Source organism: Oryctolagus cuniculus, chromosome 14 (assembly GCF_964237555.1).
Source record: "Oryctolagus cuniculus chromosome 14, mOryCun1.1, whole genome shotgun sequence".
NCBI lineage: Eukaryota > Metazoa > Chordata > Mammalia > Lagomorpha > Leporidae > Oryctolagus > Oryctolagus cuniculus.
In genome coordinates, this window is record NC_091445.1 from 81,206,292 (window position 1) to 81,228,373 (window position 22,082).

The following is a 22,082-nucleotide window of genomic DNA, read 5'->3' on the forward strand; positions in this document are numbered from 1 at the left end:
GTCAAACCAGTGTCTCAAAAGCTCCCCCATGTGTGCACATGGGAAATAACTCATCAGAGGAAACCTTCACTGGAACAACCACAGAACAAGAACCAAGCCCAATTTTTAGACTTAAAAAAGTGTGCCAAGATGTAAGAAAGCCCCATATTATAAAATTATTTTATTTATACATGTGTCACATTTAAAATCTAAAAGAATAATTTAAGTAGGTTTCTTTGCATAGATTAAAGCTTCATCAAATGAAACAGATGCATAAAATTCTTTTTACGAGGTATGAGAAAAGAAAGCAAAAAAAAAATGAAAAACAACTGGATTTGTTCTGACAATAAATACATTCAAAAATAAAAGAACTCCGAATATAACATAAGCAACTGTTTTTTATGCTTGAGCCTAAGAATTATATGAAAATAAACCAAAACACTTGTACTTTCCAGAAAGCATTTGCTTAATAGACATGTTTTCTGATTTCTCCTGCTTGCCCATTAATTTTTCCCTTAGGGAAAAACATACTACAGCTAAGTTTCCTGTATGAATTTGCTACTTCCAAGCAAAATGTAGGCTTCTGAGCTGTTAAACCTAAGACTAACCTCAAAATGTTTCAATTCCAGCCTCCATGTTTTATAGACGAAGAAAGTAAACTCAGTGCTTAGACCTGTCCAGGTCCATAGAGCTGACAAAACAGCTGAGAAAAGATCCCTACTCTTCTGTTTTCTAATTCAATCGTCATTTCTTTATACCCTGCTGTCTCCTATCTTTGAATCATAGTAACACATAAGAAATAGAAAAAAACACTAAAAAATATTTTTCATCCTCAAACATACTGAGTGCTTACACTGCACCAGGCATGTTGTTAACATTACATAAATTAACTCATTTGGACTGAGATTCACCCTCTGAACATGTGTTATTATCCTCATTTTACACAGGAGGATTTTGATGCAAAGAACCCACCCCAAGGATCATAAGGAATAAGTAGTGGAGGTGGAGGTGTTGTGGCACCGTAGGTTAAACAGCCACTCGTGACATCTGCATCCCATTTTGGAGAACAGGCTGGAGTCCAGCCACTCTCCTTCCTACACAGTTCCCAGCTCACTTGGGCCCTGGGAGGCAGCAGATGATGACTCCAGTGTTTGTGCCCCTACCACTCATCTGGAAGACTGATATGGAAGTCCAGGGTCCTGGCTTCAGCTTGGACCAGCCCTGGCTTTTGCAGGCATTTGGGGAGTGAACCAGCAGAAGGAAGCTTTGTCTCATCTGTCACTCTCCCTTTCAAGCAGATGAAAAATAAACATTCTTTTTTAGAAAAAGACATAGTAGAGCCCAGCAGTCCAGCTTTAGCAACCAAATTCTTCACCACAAGTAATAGGAAGCAGAAAGTAAAATTGTTATTTAAATTCCATTGGCTACGGGACCAAACCTCATTCTGTAGGCAACATAAAGTTGAATTCCACAATAATGAGAACAGAAATAGGGACCAACTCGATAGAAAAAAATAGCAACTGGCTCACAAGGAAAATTCCAAACCAATGAGCACAACAAACTTGAAGCCTTGTAAGTATCCAGCTTCATACAAATTATCTAAATGGAGGGTGGTATACTAACTGAAGTCACACTTACCTAACTATAATTGGAAACAATTCTTATCTGTTCATTAAAACAATCCCTTTTGAAGACATTTTTGGTTAGCATGTTCTCTACATAATAAAACCAAATTTTGTAAAAGGCTTGTGGGGGGGGGACTCTTTAATTGATCTAAATTAATATGAATTTCTTAAAGGCCACCCAACTGCAAATCCTTGCAGCATTTGACCTTGTTGCATCCCCCTCCTTCCTGACCTTTTCCCCTCTCTGGGCCTCGTGACATCACTCCTGTTGCCCTTGCCTGGTCTTTCAGACTTCACCTTCTCCATGGCAGCTCCTCCTCATCAACCTGCTTGTTAAGGGCTGGTACTCCCAGAGTTGGTCCCTACTGGGCTTTCCCCACTCATCATCCCCAGGTGCTGCTTGAGTGCCCACACCCATGCCAACACTCACTACTCCTCAGGGGCTGATCCCTGCCTTCCAGGCTGAGGTCTCCAAACATGTTCTCCTCGACGTTCCACACTGTCCATGGCCATAGCTCAGACTCAGTAAAATCACATCTAAAATCCATTCTATTTCACCAAAAATCCTATTTCCCCTCCTGTATTCCTTACTGTATTAGATTTCCCCCATCAACAGACCCAAACCTTGAATCATGCAAGGTGCCCTTCCTCCCTTTCAGGACACATCCACACAGGCTTTGATTTCTATGAATGGTGCTTTCTAAATTGTTCTTGATTCAGCTACTCTCACTTTGGTTTTCAGGAAAACCATCTGCAGCGCATTTTCATTACCATGTTTCTCTATACACCAAAAATTGTTTTAGGTTGGGTTCTACCAGAAGAAGAACAAAGAGTTTTGTAAGAAGTGATCCCAGGAAGCAAACGTAGGGGAACATGGAAGAGTGGCAGAGATGGAGAGGAAGCCGCCCAGGTGTGGAAATGGCCAGGTTACTGCTATGAGTTCTACTGCTCGTAGAACCTCTGGGGGACTGGACAGAACATGCCACATGTTGTCCCTCTCCAACAGCAAAGACTCTGAGATAGTTAGCCATTGTTTGTTCTTTTTTTAGATTGATTTTATTTTATTTGACAGACAGAGTTACAGAGAGAGGTAGAGACAGAGAGAAAGGTCTTCCATCTGCTGGTTCACCCCCCGAGATGGCCGCAATGGCCAGAGCTGAGCCGATCCGAAGCCAGGAGCCAGGAGCTTCTTCCAGGTCTCCCACGCAGGCGCAGGGGCCCAGGGACTTGGGCCATCTTCTTCTGCTTTCCCAGGTCATAGCAGAGAGCTGGATCAGAAGAGGAGCAGCTGGGACTAGAACCAGTGCCCATACAGGATGCTGGCGCTTCAGGCCAGGGCTTTAACCTGCTGTGCCACAGCGCTGGCCCAACCATTGTTATTTGAGAGCCACCTCCAAGAGGGTTAACTCCCAGCCTGCCACAACGTAGTTTTACAAGTTTGTCGTCATTGAGCAAGTGACCACCGATGTAATAACAGAGAGGCACAGGCAGTACCTGCCACAAAATCCTTCCAAGGCGCTCACAGCTGTAAAATCCAAATGCCTCTGTCCAGCTTACAAGACACCAAAGGACCTGCCCCTGCTTTCTTCTCCTGCCTCATGTACCCCAGGCAAACAGATCCATCTCTGCCACAGCGCCCCCTTCTGCTTGTCTCTCTTGTCAAAGGCACAGTAGTTGTTTGGCCAAGTAGTTAGTCCAGGCCTCAGAGTATGAACTGACAAGCAGGGATCCAGGCTTGGTTTAAGCACCAAGCCCAAGAGGAAGAACTGGAAAAGCATCAAATAATTTCCACAGGGTCTATCAGAATGAATAATAAGTCTACAATTCATCTGGCATACAAAACCTAGATCAAAAGGAAACATTTGAAAATATTACCAATAGTAATTCTTTTTTTAGTATTCGCTTTAAAAAATTCTAACTAAGGATTGGTTCCCCCTTGCCTATGGGCTATAAATCAATTGACTTCATCCTGTTTCAGCTTCGTTAGCTCTGTGCCTCTTTATGAGCACTGATGTTTAATCTAATGTTTAACAGACTCTCAAGGGTAGGGGGCCCTTGGGAATAAATCCTCAGCACTCAGATATTTTGTGACTGCATTTCACGCAATAAAACTCAGGGTCTGTCGCGCGTGCCCGACAGTGAGCTGCCTTCACACTAAACCCAATAGATGCCCCTGGAAAGAAGAAACAAGTGACGCCATTACCCTCCCCGACTTGCTGTGGAGGCCTCGCAAGGGCACCTGCCTCTGCATCCTGTGGGGGGTTTTCTTCTGCTTCACGGCTGAAAGACAGAAACCAGCACAGCTTCGGATGCGGGGAGCCCTGCTCATCAGCTCTGCCCGGATGCACTGTAAGCAACTGAACTCTGTCCAAATGTGCCCAAGCCTGAATAATGATCAGATTCCAAATATAGGATGATGTTGAAGAAATGACAAGATGAAAAGAAGGAAGAGTTAATGGACTGTATTTCTAAATGCCTGTTCAGTTCAGCCAAAATTGACCCTACTTATATTGCTGTGAAACTTTAAACACATTGTAGATAGCTGGTGTCTTGGGACACACTTTGTGCCGGGCAGCTGTGGTTTGTGATTTTGCAATTCATTGATCACTGTCACCAGGTCTGATGGCAACTAATTACCTTCAGTCCATGTGGATGTGTTTTCTGCTTTGGCTCCCCCCTTCTCTATTGTTAGAGATCCGCAGTGAGAAAGGAAAACAACCACTGTTGATCTTCTGTGTTGAAAGTTTTAACATTGGTGTTGGCTCTCACCACCTGGGTTTTAGGTTTTGCCCTGACCAGCATGAGGTTTCCTTAGTCTGAGATGAAAAAAAAAAAAATACAAATACAGCCACAAGGTGATATGTTACACCAGAAGGCCAAACAGGAAACTTGGAACACCCTGCTGGTAAGTCAGGTCTGCAGTCAATGTTTTATTTCATATTTTCAGACCCACTGCAGGCAGCCAGAGTTGCTATTTAAAATGTTTTGCTGACGTCATATGAAACAATGTAAATAGAATTTCAATCCCAGTGACGCCAATGCTGAAGTCAGTGTCTCTGTGCTTTCATATTTTTGTGAGGTTTTTGTGTATATTGCCTCCAATTCCTCATGCCCACAGGCGGAGTTCTGCTTTGGTGTAAACTGATACCAATCTCTGCAGGCTGCTGCTCCTCCTCTTTCCTCTAAGGTGGCTACAAAGTTAAATGTAACAGAGGGTGAACAGGCAACATGGCAGGCAGGGGGAATAGGGAGATGGGACTTGCTGAAGTCACCTCTCCATGTATACCCTCCTTGATATTATGTCTCTATGGCTCATGATGTAGGGTCATACTATGGACAAAATCTCACCCTTACAGGATTGGGCTACCTGACCAAGTAATCCCCAAAGGGTAACAACAGCTAAAAATTAAGTCAACAAATACTGAGCATCTCTAAAGGGAAGGCTATGATTTGTTAAGCACATCACATTCCCTTTCTTTTACTGATCTTTTTCTTTTCTTTTTTTTTTTTCACTTCAATCTTCCTTTGAGTTATGAAAAGGGGACAGGAATTTAATCCACGTTTTACCAATCAAGGTGGTGACATAGGAAGATTTATACTTTTTATACGAGCCTGTGAAAGGACTGGAATAAAACACAAGTCTAATAACAAAAGTCCAGCGTCTTTGCCCTCTTCCTTCTTAAGCTTAACCCAAGTTGCACTTTATAACAAATAGTGGTGGAGAGAAATATTGATCACAGAGGTTTTTAATCCAAGCTCCACATGGCCGTGACAAACATGGGAGTTCCTGAGACTCCTGAAGTCATAGTTAAAGGGTTGAAATATTTGCATTTCTATAAAGACAGAGGCAATGACTCCAAATCTTTATGAAGAATTCTAATCATAATCATGTGATTTATATCACGCTTATGTGAAGTGACAAAACATCTTCAGCTATGCATAAGACCTCCTAATTCTCCTTCCTGGCACCTAACACCTATCTTGTTGCGATTATCAAACCTCACAAACGCCTTCAAAAACTGGACATTTGGGCAGGAATCAGCAACCAGCTCCTCTCTGCTCCATGCCCTGTCAGCTGAGATCACTCAACGGGGGATGGACAGCTACTTCCAAATGGCATTTGTGCGTGACTGGCTGTTGGCTCCTCTCCAAGTGGGCCCTCACAGCATGGCAGCTGGGGTCCAAGAGCAAATATTTCAAGAAACAGAAAGTGGAAACTATCCATCTGTGAAGGCTTGCACCCAAAACTGATACAGTGTCACTTCTACCACATTCTATTTGGTCAAGCAGTCACAAGAGAGTTCAAGGGCAAGGGGCATAAGCTCCACTTCTTGAAGGGAAGAGCGTCAAAGAATTTTGAGGCCATGTTTTTAAACTTCCACATACCTGTGGAGGAATCTGTTTCCTGTTTGTTATTCACTCAGTTTCTCTCCTCTCTTTTTCTCTCCTCTTCTCTCCCTGCCCCACTTCTCTCATATAGATCTCTGCTGTGTGAGAAATGAGGCTCTGACACTGCTCATGTTTCCCATTGCCCAGGGCAAGTCTGTAGCTGATCCAAACTGATATTGCCAGTTGGCCTGCACCTCTCTAGTTATACCTGGCTCTTTCTTAGGGGTCCAGTCCTCACAAAACTTCCTCGCTTCCTGCACTGTAGTGGTAGGAGGTGCTTTGTGTGGTCTGCTTATTTAAAGAACCTCTGGCCAAAAGCTTCATCTTCTTAAACATTTATTTACTTGTTTATTTAAAAGGCAGAGTGAAAGAGCAAGACAGGCTTGTCAGGGAAAGAAGGGGTATGCCAGAGGAGAGGGAGAGAGATCTCCCATCCACTGATCCACTCCTCCAGTGCCAAAGCCAGGAACAAGAAGTTCCATGCAGGTCTCCCATATGGGTAGTAGGAGCCCATGTATGTGGATCATCATCTGCTCCCAACCATGTGTTTGCAGGAAGTTGGACAGGAAACAAAATAGCCAGAACTCACAAAATGGCACTCTGATGCTGGCTTCCCAAAACCTACAACACATCCCCTGACCCAGCCACTAGCTTTAGAGGGAGAGTGGTTGTGAGTTCTAAAAGCCAGAGATACAAGTTATTCTGAGGGAGCCACAATCCATAGCAGCAATGGAAAACAAGAGGACGAGGCTGAGCTCTTTGTGAAGTCTTTGCAGCACTTGGGGTTAGAGCGTCCCCAATCCTGCCTGTTTCAGGTCACTAATCAAATCTCCCTACCCTTTGAAAAGCAAAAGTTCTTTGAATTTTCAAGGAAATACCAACCAGCACATACGTTATTTGCAGCATCACTTCCCCTATTCTCCTTATTTATTCAGATGATTGATGCATAAAATTGGTTATCAGCACTGAAACATTCTCTGATCCTCTCTGCCTCTGGCTCCCCCAAGCAGGCCTTTGTAAGCAGTCTGCTTCTCCTCTTCATAGAGGTGATGAAGAAGGACCCCAGCTGAGGAGAAATCCCCCAGGCCAGGTCTGAGGGGGGCTGTGCACTGCTATTCACAAAAGGAGTTCACCGCCCAGAGGCTTCACTGACGTTCTCACAGGGTCTCCCATCCATCAGCACAGCAGGGACCCCTTTCCCCAGAACCTTGCAGTTCCTTCTTTGGGGACACCTCCCAGGAGGCCCCCTGGCTCCTTTGCTCTTTCCCTACATAAGTCTTAGATCTGCATTCACACATCACCTGCTCAATGCCCCATCTAAAATGTACAAACCAAGGTAGGCATTTGGCCTAGTGGGTAATACACCAGTGTCTGGATTTGAACCCCAACTATGTTCCCAATTCCAGCTCTCTGCTAATGCAGACCCTAGGAGGCAGCAGAGGAGGATTCTAGTACTTGGGTCCTGACCACCCATATAGGAAAACTGGATGGAGTTCCCAGCTCCTGGCTCTGGCCTGGCCCATTCATGGTCATTACAAACACTTAAGAAAGGAACCAGTAGATGAGAATTAGTGTTTCTTCTCTATCTCTCTGTCTCATAAATTGACAATTTTTAAGAATAAAATGTACAAGCCACTACATGCACAAACACACACTTTTCTTCTTATCACTGTTCTCTTCTTAAAGTTCCTCATTATTTAGACAACTAAATATGTGACATAAATGGACACTTCAAAAAGACAGTAGGGTCTGGCATTTGGTGCAGCAGTTAAGACAGTACTTGGAATGTCTGAATCTCATATCAGAGTGCCTGAGTTCAGGTTTTGCATTAGCTTCTGACCCCAGCTATCTACGAAGGCACAGCCTGAGAGACAGAAGAGGATGACCCTAGTACCTGGGTCCCCGACACCTGCATGGGAAACCTAGATTGAGTTCTGGCCTTCTGGCTTCAGTCTGCTACAGCCCGGGCTGTTAGAGGCACTTGGGCAGTGAATCAGCAGCTGAGAATCAGTCTCTCTCTCTCTTTCTCTTTCATTTTCTCTGCCTTTCAAATAAATGAAAATAAAATTTTGAGGAAAACATATCATGAAAAATTTTAATGAAAGATGTTTATTTTGGTGCAGAACATTTCAAAATGCACAAATAGTGTTTTCACAATTTGCAATTTCTATAAGTTTTTTGAAGTGCCTGTGTATGCATGGACTTAAAAAATTTTTTTGTGGGGCCAGAGCTGTGGTGCAGTGGGTTAATGCCCTGGCCTGAAGCGCCAGCATCCCATATGGGCAACGGTTCTAGTACTGGCCGCTCCTCTTCTTTTCTTTTTTTTTTTTTTTTTTTTTTTTTGACAGGCAGAGTGGACAGTGGACAGTGAGAGACAGAGAGAAAGGTCTTCCTTTTGCCATTGGTTCACCCTCCAGTGGCCGCCGTGGCTGGCACATCGCACTGATCGAAAGCCAGGAGCCAGGTGCTTCTCCTGGTCTCCCATGGGGTGCAGGGCTCAAGGACCTGGGCCATCCTCCACTGCACTCCTGGGCCATAGCAGAGAGCTGGCCTGGAAGAGGGGCAACCGGAACAGAATCTGGCGTCCAGACCGGGACTAGAACCGGGTGTGCCGGCGCCGCAGGTGGAGGATTAGCCTATTGAGCCGAAGCGCCGGCCCGCTCCTCTTCTGATCCAGCTCTCTTCTATGGCCTGGGAAAACAGTAGAAGATGGCCCAAGGCCTTGGGCCCCTGCACCTGTGTGGGAAACCCGGAAGAAGCTCCTGGCTCCTGGCTTCAGATCGACTCAGCTCCAGCCGTTGCAGCCAATTGGGGAGTGAACCATCGGATGGAAGACCTCTTTCTCTCTCTGCCTCTCCTCTCTGTGTAAGTCTGACTTTCAAATAAATAAATAAATCTTTTCAAAAATTTTTCACCAAAATTAACTTACCTTTTAATTCCATTTTCCATGAACTTTTTGAAATTCTCTTGCATTTCACAGATTTATTTCTTGTCTCCTCACCTACAATGATAGCTTCATGAAGGAAGAATTTTTTGTGTCTCACTTACTGTTGGTTCTGGAGCAGAACCTGCTTCCAAGTAGATGTATAATAAATGTTTATTATACATCGAATGAATGATCCACCTCTTACTACATTCACATGGTAGTAATGAGGGATTCCCAGTCCCAGTGTCTGTTCTCAAAATAGAGGGCAACAGATCAGGCTTCAACAGACATCCCATGCGTGCCAGTTTCCTCCTGCTGCTTTAACAAATGACCACAACCTTAGCAGTGTAAAACAACAAAAGTTTATCATCTTACAGTTCTGCAGGTCACAAGTCCACCTTGGGTCTCAACAGGCTAAAACCAAGATGTTCGCAGAGTTGCATTTCTTTCCGGAGCTCCTCGGGGAAATATCTTTTCCCTTAGTCACATCTCCCTCTTTTCGACAATTACACTGGGTCTACCTGGAAAAATCCATGAGAATCTCCCTATTTTAAGGCCATCTGGCTAACTTCATTCCATTCCCAACCCTAATTTCCTAGTTTTCCTATCCTAACCTAGCATATTTAAGGATCCTATGGATGAGGATGGGGTCTACTTGGAGGACCAGTGTCCTGCCCACATCATTCTATGGAACAAACCAATAAAGGTAGGAGTTCTATGGGACTGGCATTTGGCACCGTGTTTAAGAAGCTGCTTGGAACAGCTGCAACTCAAGTTCCACCTCCACTCTCTATTCCAACTTCCTGCTAAGGCACACCCTGGGAGGTAAGAGATGATGGATCACGTACTTGGGTCCCTTCCACCCATGTGGGAGACCCAGAGTGAGTTCCTAGCTCCTGGTTTTGGCCTGGCCCAGCCCTTGGTGTTGTAGGCATTTAAAGAATGAACCAGTAGACTGGCTTGCTTGCTTGTTCTCCCCCTACCCTCCTCTCTCTGTGTGTCTCTGTTTTTCAAGTAAATAAACATTTTTAATTTTTTTTTAAATTTCTCCCATCAACTAGATAGCTATGATTTTTACTGTCCAGATAAACATTCAGTCCTGACATGAGGCCCTTCCATTCATCCTTAGTGAGGTATCCAGGAAACTTTCCTGGACTTAGAGGCAGAAGGTATATTCCATTCATGATCTTCAATGAAACTACTGCTCCTGTAACCTAAGAAGACTAACTCAATCAGTGTGAGATTCCCATCTTCTCAACAGGAAACTGGAAGTAGTAAAACTCACTGACAGGTTTATCATGAAGAAGAAAGTTCTATAAACCTCAAACTCCACACAGTGTAAGGGATTATCACTCATGGTTTGATTGTAGTGCTCCTCAAAAGAAATTACATAAATAATCATTCACATACTTTGGAAAAAATCAAAACTGAAATTGATTTCCTACTGCAATATCCCCCATGGTCTAAGTCATACATGATCATTATCTTATTTGTTGATGACAATATTGCTCAGAATAATCAATTGTGAATGTGAATTTGATTTCATCTGTTTGAAGCTTCTGTCTACACTTTTCTGAAATGCGACATTGGGAAACAAGTGATCTCAACATTTATATGGTAGTTTGAAAAGTAACCACTGTAGTTCTTATGAATATTTCCTTTTAGGCTCATTCAGAAGGAAAATCAGTTTTGTAATTCTGGTGCCTGGAATGTTGAATGGCGGAGAGGCCTGGTGAATATTCGTTACATTAATGAATGAGTTAATACATTAATGATTGATTAGCTGACTGATTAGATCTAGGAGCACCTTAGGAATTTGTCCATGCCACTGTTAGACAGTAATGCATCCCTCTCCATCTTCACTCTCCAGTTCATGATCCAAAGGGAAACAAGATTTGGCCGGTCTCTAGAAAGAACTCTTATTTTTAAAGACAGCTTCTTTAAATAGGAATCACTAGCTTCTGACTGGCTCTCCTGGTCAGTGCTCTCATGATCAAACACTTCTCCCTGAAGTACCCCTAGGAAGAGAACTACAGGGAAGATTTTAACTTCCTGTTTAAGAACAGAAGTGAAGATGTGTGGCGTATTTTAATGGAGCCCATCCCCTAATGAGGTGTATCTACTGCTTCTGTGGAGCCAGCAAGGCCTTGAGGCTGAGAAATGTTCTTAGCAGACAGATATCTGATTATGAACCTCGCTGCCAGGAGGCGGGCTCTATCTCAGGAGTCAGTGGGTGACACGCTGTCAGATTGGTGCCGATAAATCAAGGGCTTCTATGAATCCTAAACCCACTTGGTGGGGCTCAAAGTACAACCAGTGTGAACCCCCAGACAGTGAAATGAAATGGGTTACAAGTTGAAACACCTTCCTAAGACCACAGTGGGAGCTGGGCCCTTGATGATTCCACCCAGCTTGCTTTGCCAAGACAGAGAAAGGATTTTCTAAGTTAAGAGTCTTTGAGCACTGCACATTTATGACCAACACTGGGGGAGGGGTCGTCCATGCTTTTCCTCCTTGAAGCTACAAGATTTATGAAAAGGAACTCTGAATAATCAACCCACTGTAAGTAGAAAGCACTACCAATTTGATCAAGAAGTTAAAAGAATAAGACTTGTTTGTACTGAATTTCACTCAAAATACTGTTGGATTTAGAAGAGAAGGGGAAAGGGGACTTAGCAATGTGAATTTTGCTGGCAACATGAAATTCCAATCTAATAACCAATTCTACAATAACTGTTAGGGAACCATTCATGGAGAAAGTAATTGTAGCGCCCTTTGAAAGAAAGTAACTGCGCAGTAGTGTGCAGCTTGAAAGAAAAGTAGAGTGGGAACCACCCTAGCTGGTAAGATTTGAAAAGGGACAGCCTAACTAGAAGGCCTAACCACAACTGTTGTTGCCATGACGACGGGACCCTGGGTGGTCGGAATGTGGGCGGGGCTAGCCTCTAGAAACTGTATATAAGGGGACCCTCAGCCGCTGTAAACCAGAGGTTGCTCAGCCTCTCTCCCCAGTCCGTAGTGCCTAGTGCCTGCAGGAGTAGGCTTGAGCGATCTCTCCTCCTAGTCGCCTGGAGTATCAGTAAAGTGTGTTTAGCTTGACCTTCCTCAGTCTCCTCGACTCTTCCTTCGCGGTAACCCGGCCAGTTCCCGAAGGGGGAGATCCTGACAATAACCATTTGGCCACAGTCACAGCAACTATCTCTGGATTCACTCAAACCTAATACTGCAAGTGTAGCCTTTAAAACTATTTTCATTTGAAGCACACACTGAACATTAAGATGGCTAGGGAAAATCATAAACTCTAGGAGGTCAGAAATGGCTAGTCCATTTTTCAACACCAATCTACCATAGATTCTGGTAAGAAAAAAAATAGATTCTCAGTAAAATATTAATTTATTTCCATTAGGACATTCCTGTGGTTTGAATGTATTGCCCACGAATCTATGTGTTGGGAAGAGTCCTCAAACTCATAGGTTAATGGTATTCAGTGATAGCATTATGGGAGGTAATTAGGATTACATGAGATCATGGGGGTACGGGGTCCCCACGATGCCATTAGTGGCTTTTTAAGAAGAGGAAGAGAGACTCAAGCTAGTGCCTTTGCCCTGTTGATACCATGTGCACCCCTTGTAAGGATGCATCAGGAAGGCCCCCACTAGATGTTCTTGGACTTGGCAACCTCTAGAACCATAAGCTAAGTAAGTCTTAAGTCTTTATCAGTTACTGAGTCTATGGTGTTTTTTACAGCAACAGCAAACAGACCAAGCCAAGAGCCAACTTACATGTTGAAAAAGAGGCTTCAATTAATGCTTCTGTTAGGGTTATGTCTGAGTTACCTACAAGCATGCCTACATTTTCTAAAGCTGGGTACTACTTCAACTAATAGAGACTCATTTATTCCAGTTTAAGAGCTAAATGGAACTCTATTCAGCAAAAGATGAAATGCATTTCAGACTTCTGGATTTTTTATTCAATTATTTACATTAATTCAACTCTATACTTCTCCAACATTTTCAGCAAAATTCATTTTGTCAAGTAGAATCTTTCCTATGACTATTATATGAAGGTGCTAAGGTACACATACATACACACACAATTTTTTTGTTACAAGATCATTTAGTACACTAGTTTCAAAAATAAATTGAGGAGCAGGCATCGTGGTGCAATGGGTTAACCCACTGCTGGTGATGTCTGAATCCCATATCAGAGTACTAGTTTGAATCACGGCTACCCTGCTTCCTGTTAATGCACCTGGGAAGGCAGTGGAAAGTGGCCCAAGTATTTGGGCCCCTGCCACCCATGTGGAAGACCAGGATACAGTTCCTGGCTCCTGGCTTTGGCCTGGACCAGATCTGGCTGTTGCAGCCATTTGGGTAGTGAAGCAGCACATGAAAGCTATCTCTCCTGCATGTTTGTCTACCTTGTGTTTTCATAAAGAACTCTGAACTCTAAAGATCTCACATGTTGAAGGTAAATGTACATGTTTCAATTAGCCATAGATTTACCTACATCTTATAATTCCATGTACATTTTTAGTAATACAACCAACTTTTTTACTTACTGCAGTTTTTAAAGTTAAAAAGATCTCTAATCAGGGCCGGCTCTGTGGCACAGTAAGCTAAGCCTCCGCCTGCAGCACCAGCACCCCATATGGGCGTCAGTTCATGCCCCAGCTGCTCCTCTTCTGACCCAGCTCCTTATTGATGGCTTGGGAAAGCAGTGGAAGATGGTCCAGGCACTTGGGCCCCTGCACCAGCATGGGAGACTCAGAAGAAGCTCCTGGATGCTGGCTTTGGATCACCTTAGCTCTGGTGCCTGCAGCCATTTGGGAAGTGAGCCAGTAGATGAAAGACCTCTCCCTCTCCCCCCTCCGCCTCTCTGTCTCTCTCTCTCTGTCTCTCTCTCTCTCTGTGTCTCTCAGTCTCTCTCTCTCTCTCTCTCTCTCTCTCTCTCTATTACTTTACCTCTCCAATAAATAAAAAAGAACTCTAATCAATGAAAGGTTAAGTCAGTCTCATCATCTAGATTTTGATTCTATATTGCATACTTCAAATCTGCAATTCCCCCAAATTCTCCTCAGCAAATGCCAATAAATACTAAGCATGAACAAATTAAATATTTCCTGTCAGCAGCTACAAAATTTCAAATTCTTAAATTGTCTTATCTCTTCACCTGTGTTTAAGATCTTTGTTCAGGGGAGAGTAGTGGCAATGATTTTATTTTAGCAGAGTCCATAAAACTGCAAATACCTGGAGTTTCCCCACCAAGCCATGGGAAAAACATTTTTTGTGGCAAGAACTAATTAATAATTCTTACAAGACATGCATCCCTCTCACATCTTCACCCTCAGAGCAGTTCTAAAAGCTAGCATTGTTGAAGACTATATATACTACTACTCCTAGAGCAACCACTAAGATCTTAGACTTTCATAAATGGCTCAGTCCTAAGATTTTCCTTATTGTTCCATCTCAACAAGAAGGTGGGATGCAGGGGACCCTCCTAATCCAAATCCCGCAAACAGGTGAAAATGAAGTCTCAGAGACTCTCCACCTGAGTGACAGGAACAGCCGCACTAGCGGAAACAGGACAGCTTCTGTCTGCTGCATAACTTGTTGAAAACCAGTCAACCAAAGGCTGTTGATTATTCTGAGGTCTTTTAAATATATAAGGTCTTTTTTAATTTTAGAGATTTGACTTCCATTATTTAAGATGGCCCATTCTACAACAATGCCTAATAATTAGATTTATTTATTTTGACAGTCTGTAGCTTCTCATAAAAGGCCATCTGTAACATTTTTCAAATTAAGGATTTTTTTCCTACAAAGAACATTATTATTAACAATGTGAAATATTGAGGCTTTGGAAGAGAAGTGTAATCAAAGACCACAACACCAAATTCCATTATCACAGTGCCTGGTTTTGCCTCTGCTTTCTCAATTTAAAGAGGAAGAACTAAAAGCAAATGCAATAAGTAGTGAAGCATAAAGGATAGGGAAATGGAATTGCTGAGTTAGATTACAAACATCTCAAGAGCAAAGAATGTGCCTTTTCTTTCTCTTTCTTTTATGTCTGTACAACAGTGCATAATCCACGATGTATCCTATTAACAAGTCAAGATCAAGAGGACAAATAGAGCAGACAAGCCACTTCAGAATCTTCCTCCGTCTGCCTTAGCTTCCCTCTGTTGTACTTAGTTGCCCATTCTATGTGTTGTTTGAGCTCCATCCCCAGTATCATGCCTCCCAGGCCTGCCCATTACCATGTCAAATTCACCACGTAGTGTTGTAGAGGTTGTGTACTGAACGAAGATTGTCAATTGAAATGAGTAAGAGCCAAAACCCAGCCCACAGTTACCAAGAGAACCAGTTACTAGTGCCCAGCTGGAAGGCCTGTCTGATGGTTCTGTGGACTGCTTTGAGATAGCCCTGTCACAGAGCCACATCTATTCTGTTTTGCACAAAACAAAAGCCTTACCCACTGCCCATGTTACCAAATGTGCACACCAAATCTGTATACAAAGGAGATTTCTTGAAATGAGTTGGTTATACTGAAGTATATTCTTGGGTCACATTTTCCAAATTGTGGAGTTTAAGAGAAAGAACAAAAAGAAAGCTAAAGCTCTACCTGAAGGGAGGTTCTTCCTTTTGAGGTCAGCAAAGCCAAATGGCCTGGGCTGCTACCACTCTGGAAGAGGGCATGCCACCTAGCTCTCTTTGGCTTCCTCCCTCATTTTCTTGTTGTTTCTTCCTTCCATAATGATAGGAAGCTAGAAAATCATCAGAGAAGATCCAATTCATCCCCCCACCACTCATTCCTCTTTGGCTCCTATTCAAGACAGGTTGGGGGGGTGGTTGCTTTCAACCTGGGAAGACCTAGAATGGCTCCCAGGCCAACTGGTCTTGGCCAACGGGTAGAGTTGTATTTCCTTGGTCTTAGGTTTGCTTCTGCTGATTTGTTGTCTGGCCCAATCAGGGCAGGCATTTCTTTGCCCTGAAAATGGTAACCTTCAAGAGCCAGATTCATGGAACTCAGGATAGATTAGGAGTGAAGCAGAAACAAAGTGGAATACTAGGTTCACTTTCATTCTGATCCTTAGCCCATTTTCTAGCTTAAAGAGAAGCTCATGTGGTCTGGCCTATTGAACTAGAATCTTAGAATTCTTGCTAGTACTCACAGTACTTAAAAATGTGCATTTCCCTTGCAAACTTAAACCACAAGGAAACATCAGCATACACCTATTTGAATGGCTATTACCTAAAAGGTCCATATAAGGAATCTTTCTAAAGCTCATGAAAATAGATATAATTTTAAAAAACCATGCAAGTATTGCATAAAATTTAATGTCAAATTAAGTTTATCTTTTAATTCCATTTTTTGATAAACTTTTTGAAGTAACCTCATGACATACAATCTAGCAATACCACTTCTAGGTCTGTATCCAAAAGAAGTGAAATCAATATGGCAAACGGACATCTGCAGGACCAGCACTATGGCACAGCGGGTTAAAGCCCCAGTCTGCAGTGCTGGCATCCCATATGAGTGCCAGTTGGAGTCCCTGCTGCTCCTCTTCTGATCCAGCTCTCTGCTATGGCCTGGGAAAGCAGTAGAAGATGGCCCAAGTCCTTGGGCCCCTACACCCACATGAGAGATCTACAAGAAGCTCCTGGATTCTGGCATCAGATAAGCACAGCTCCAGCCATTGCGGCCAATTGGGGAGTGAACCAGCGGATGAAAGACGACCTCCCTCCCTCCCTCTCTCTCTACCTCTCTGTAACTCTGCCTTTCAAGTAAATAAATAACAGAAACATCTGCACAATTATGCTCACCACAGAATTACTCACAATAGACAAGATATGGAATCCCCCTAAGTGTCCATCAACAGATGAATAAAGAAAATGTGACATATCTATCACATTCATAGACATTAAGAAAAATATGAATACTATTCACACACTTTTTAAAAGGGAAAAAAATCCTGTACACATGACAGTATGGACGAACCTACAAGACATAGTAAGTGAAATAAGCCAGGCGCAGAAAGACAAACACCACATGATCTCATTTATACATGCAATCTAAAAATGGTGAACTCACAGATGCAGAGAGTAGAATAGTTACCAGGGCAAGAGGAAAGGGTAGGGGAGATATTAGTCAAAGTCTACAAAACTTTAGGCAAAAGGGAAAATTTCCAGAGATCACAACTTGGTGACTATAGCTAACTACAATGCACTGTTTACTTGAAAATCATTGAAAGTCAATAAGAAGTGTTCCAACCACAAATAAATGATGTGAGGTAATGCATATATAAGAATTAATTAGCTCAACTGAATCATTTCACTGTATGTACATATATATTTCAAAACAAAATGCTGAATACTAAAAATATACGCAACTTTTATGTTAACTAAAAATACATTTTTAAAATTTAATGTACACTTCCCAAACCTTGACCTCCCTGTATTCTTATTTCTCAGTATTCTCATAAGACAGTAGGAGGTCAGCCAAGGACAGGATCCACACTCATGGATGGGCTAGCATGTTCTCCATGTCCTCTCTAGCCCTGTGCTATAATTTCTTCCATACAATTCCTGTGGCTCTTGTCCAGTCTTCTTCTACCACTTTCACACCATCTTGTGTTCCAGTTGTCGCTCCCCCATTCACGGAGGAACGACACAGGACCCTGCACTGTTCTTTTGTCTGCTCGGCCCTTCCCGGGTTTGCTGCTGGTCCTTCCCGGGTTGGCCGCCAATCCCTCCACCTCCGTGGAAGGGCGGCTCCCCCTGCCACTTTCCCCACTTCCGTAGAGGAGCGGCACACCACCGGCCGGCTCTCTCAGGGACTGCTCAGATGTTATCCGGATGTTCCTGGTGCATGTTGTCTCTCTCCTCCTTTATAGTCCTCTTCCACCAATCCCAACTCTGCTGCCCACACACTGAGCACGCTGCTCTCCTCCAATTAGGAGCAGGATCAGCTCCTGCAGCTCATCGATCAAGTTGGCGAGAGGCAGCTGTGTAGAAGTTGTTTACTCCCTTTCAGCGCCATATTGTGGGAGAGCAGATGCATAGAATAAGTCTTAATTCCAGTAACTTAGTCTAGTCCGAGTTGCTCCCCACATCCAGTCTTCTGTGAACTATCAGGTTGGAAGGCCATAAGATAGCCATATATATATATAATTTAATATAATTTAATCAGGGCTAGTGCTATGGCATAGAATGTTAAGGCGCCGCCTACAGTGCCAGTATCCCCTGTGGGTGCCGGTTCAAGTCCCAGCTGCTTCACTTCCAACCCAGCTCCTTGCTAATGGCCTGAGAGGGCTAGAGGATGGCCCAAGTTCTTGGGCCCCTGCCACCCACATGGGAGCCCTGGAAGAAGCACCTGGCTTCTGAATTTGGCCTGGCCCAGCCCTGGCCATTACAGTCGTTTGGGGAGTAAAGCAGTGGATGGAGGGAAGATCTCTCTCTCTCTCACACTTCTTTCTCTCTCTCTCTGCTTTTGAATAAATAAATCTTTTTAAAATAAATGTTAAATTATTTAATCATTTATCAATTATTAAATTTTTAATCATTTGATACTATGAGCATTGATGTGCCTAATCTGTACCAGAGTTTAAATCTTGAAAGTGTCTTGTAGTCGAACCAAGTGGGCACATTTACAGCTATTTGAATAGCGCAGGCTCTACCACAGTGGACAAAATTAAGGAGGAACACACCAGGAGATCTAAACAGAACAGACAACAAATCCCAGGGGTTCTGCTTTGAGAGTGAAAAACAGCAGTCTTTGCCCATTTTTAATTTTCCTTAATTAAAAGCAATGAAAAATTACTCTAAAAAATTAGTTATTAGTGTCTAGCTGGGATGGCCACATATTTGTGGATTGCTTTGCCAATGCCAGAAGTGTCTGCCTCGCCATCACTGAGGAAGCTGGCCAGAGCTGCTTTGATAACTTTGAATCACCATGGCTATATCAAGTCAGGGAGAGTGGTCAGAGGTGCTGTGATAGTGCCCAAAGCAGCTGCCACCTTTACACACCTGTACTGCTCGGACAACTGATTTTCACTCTGGCCTGGTCAGTTCGTATCCAGACAGGTGTTGACCTTGGTTGGCACTGCCTGAGTGGCTGCTGTTTTGACATCAAGAAAAGGAGTGGTCCAGCTTGTGGACTCGCCCTTATCCAAGTTACTGCACCAGAGCCAGTTGTTGAAGGGCACCTTGAAAGCTCCTGGCTGGCCCCACCCCTGCCTACTGCCCAAGGAAGGAATTCCCTCCCACCCCCACCTCAACAAGCCAACCGACCTTGCTGGAGCGCTGCTTCCCAAAGCAACCCTTTCTGCTTTGAGGAGACCTGCTTGTCTTCTATTCTCCTGTATCAGGAATTAGAGTAAGGGTAGCTACCATTCAGTAAAGCTTAGGGGTTTTACATTTATGAGTTTATTTCACCCTCACACCATCGCAGCGACTTGGGAATTCTGCTCTTTTGTCAAATGAGGAATAGACGCAGAGGGTGAAGAATCTAGCCCCATGTCACACAGCTGAACAAGGACTCACTTGCACCCGAGTCTGTCTGGCCCCATCACTCTGTTTACAATCACTACACTGCATTTCCTTGTGTTTCAGCATCCACCTAACACCAAAGGAAAATGAGCTAAACATTCCATGTTAGCATCCTGGAAATTCCATCAATGAGGGAGGAAAGGGCTAATCGAAGCCACATCTAAGTCTTAATTAAATCACTGATTGTTATTTACTTCCATCAAATCCATTTTAGGGCTATTTTATAGGTAGAGTCACACACTTCCATTTCCAAGTTCTTGGGGTAGTGTTGTGAGAAGCCGGGGGGTCGGGGAGGGGAATCAATGCCACATTACCTCTGGGCGTTGCTTATAGCAACTTCACCGAAACTATAAAGTAAAATAGTTTTGAATGGTATGTCCGTATCTTTTCTTCTCTTCCTTGAAACACACCCCATTCATAAGTGGTTTAACAGAAAACAAGACTTTAGCAAGAAGTAAAATCAAAGACTCAGAAGAATGCCTTTGGACTAAATGAATCAACTGTGTTTTGCCAAATCACAGCCATACAACATCTGGGGCCTCTCCTGTACTTGGCGACTTTCCTGCCATATGAATCTGCATGAGAATCAAAGCACTTCTTTCATAGAAGTCAAAAGAGCCACACTCTGGCCAGCGTGCCAGGGACCATGATGTAGCCGTGGACACGCCCACCTAGGGCTTCAATTCAGGACCCAGAGACTCTGAGAGCCAGGAGCTTTCATTCTGGTGACCACGGTGGGAGCAGCCGGGTACCGGGCCCACGGCTCCAGCAGCGCCAAACAGAAGCATCCGAGCTCAACACCAGCAGGGCCTGTGCAAGTGCCCTGTGCAGGGCTCAGCAGCAGCAGCCGCGAGGGCTCACCGGGCAGGTTCTGCCTGTGTGACTTTGAACGTGGCTGTGGCTTCTCTCCAGTGTTCCTACCCAAATGCTGAGGCTGGCACCCCCGAAATTAGCAGTGACCCTAGCAGACGCCTCATATCTCTCAGAAAATTCTTTTCCTACCCAAGTCAGCCAGAGGCCTATTCAACTGCTTGTCTTGAAGATCCCTAGTGGGCTATGACATAAAAGGGCACGTTTACACTAAACTAGAGCAAGGGCACTGGCATCAGCCAGGCTAGAAGCCCCTGCTAAATCCCTCGACATCAGAGGCTTCTCCACCCTCAGATCTGGAAGAGCACAAGGAGGCCAGACTCTGAGACTCTCATCTTTCTTCATGGCCGCCCCTGAGAGCCTCACTCACTTAGGCAGAATGCAGAATCAGAAAACAGATAGGCCAGTGCCGCAGCTCACTAGGCTAATCCTCCACCTGCAGCACCAGCACTCCAGGTTCTAGTCCCGGTCAGGGCGCCGGTTCTGTCCCGGTTGCCCCTCTTCCAGGCCAGCTCTCTGCTGTGGCCAGGGAGTGCAGTGGAGGATGGCCCAGGTGCTTGGGCCCTGCACCCCATGGGAGACCAGGAGAAGCACCTGGCTCCTGGCTTTGGATCAGTGCGGTGCACCGGCCGCAGTGGCCATTGAGGGGTGAACCAAAGGAAAAGGAAGACCTTTCTCTCTGTCTCTCTCTCTCACTGTCCACACTGTCTGTCAAAAAAAAAAAAAAAAAAAAAGGAAAACAGATAAGCTTTAAGCATGAGACCATGGTTCAAAGCTCTTCATTCATTTTCTATTATACTGAAATGTGAATCTTACAGAACTCCAAGTATATTTAGTGGCACATAAATTTCTTCTCCAAGCATCCTACAACAAAATATATTAATTTACAGAACTGAAAGCAAGGGTGATTGTCAGTGCAGGATAGAGAAATGAGGGATGTGTGATGCACACATTTCTTTATCTAATTTTGTATCAGAGAGATACCAAAACACAAGCACTTGAGATAAACGCCTTCTAAGCTTCTAAGCTATTTTAAAATAGGACCAGTCGCTCATCTCTGGAGCAGAACATGGGAACGGGTACAAAGATGTCCGGCTCAGAGGACTTCCTTCAAGGCAAATATAACAAGACATCACAGAGGAAAAGAACCATATTCACTGATGAACAGCTTGAAGACTTGAACATCTTGTTCACTAAGAACCCGTACCCAGACCGTGAACTGCAGGTAGAGGTAGCCTCCAAAATGAACATAGACCCCACGGTGGTGCAGGTCTGGTTCAAGAACCACAGAGCAAAACTCAAGAGAGCAAAATGCACTCAAGTTCCACCCCCACAGGAAGCTCAGCACCAGAGACCCCTGGAGGACCCAGTCACACCCGACTCCTTCCAGGCGCCAGTGGAAGCACCAGCCAGATACCCTGAAGACGCCTACCCCCAGGGCCTGGCTTACCCATACCACGTGGCGCCCTCGCTGCACCTCAGCATCTACCCCAGGCTCAAAGTCCCCAGGGACCCCTCTGGAGGACACCAAATCATCCACTTCGGCTGCTGTCAAGACACCACCATATAGAACCTCTACCCGCTCTGGGACCCCACGGTGCAGCCAGGACCCAACTCTGCCGCTGCCTCTTCCTTTGCACAAAGCATACAGAACCAGAATGATTTCCAGACACAGAAATAACTTCCAGCCATAAAGAACAAACAACGATATGGTGGCTGGGTTTCAAAAACATCCCGGGGCCA

At 44.2% G+C, this 22,082-nt stretch overlaps 2 protein-coding genes across 5 annotated transcripts in view; one reads left to right on the top strand and one right to left on the bottom strand.

Annotated features, from left to right (window-relative positions):
- PDE4D (phosphodiesterase 4D) overlaps window positions 1–22,082 on the bottom strand; it is a 1,654,385-nt gene that overhangs the window by 1,518,400 nt on the left and 113,903 nt on the right. Inside the window, exon 1 of one of the 4 annotated variants that reach the window (XM_070056731.1) lies at window positions 9,295–9,435. The exons of the other annotated variants lie outside the window; for them this stretch is intronic. The gene's annotated coding sequence lies outside the window, so the exon portion shown is untranslated. Of the gene's footprint in view, window positions 1–9,294; window positions 9,436–22,082 lie in introns of those variants that run through there. 4 annotated transcript variants of the gene reach the window in all.
- LOC100351503 (divergent paired-related homeobox-like) lies at window positions 21,427–21,909 on the top strand. The gene has a single exon (XM_008262336.1). It carries the CDS (start codon window positions 21,427–21,429, stop codon window positions 21,907–21,909), a length of 483 nt encoding a protein of 160 aa, XP_008260558.1.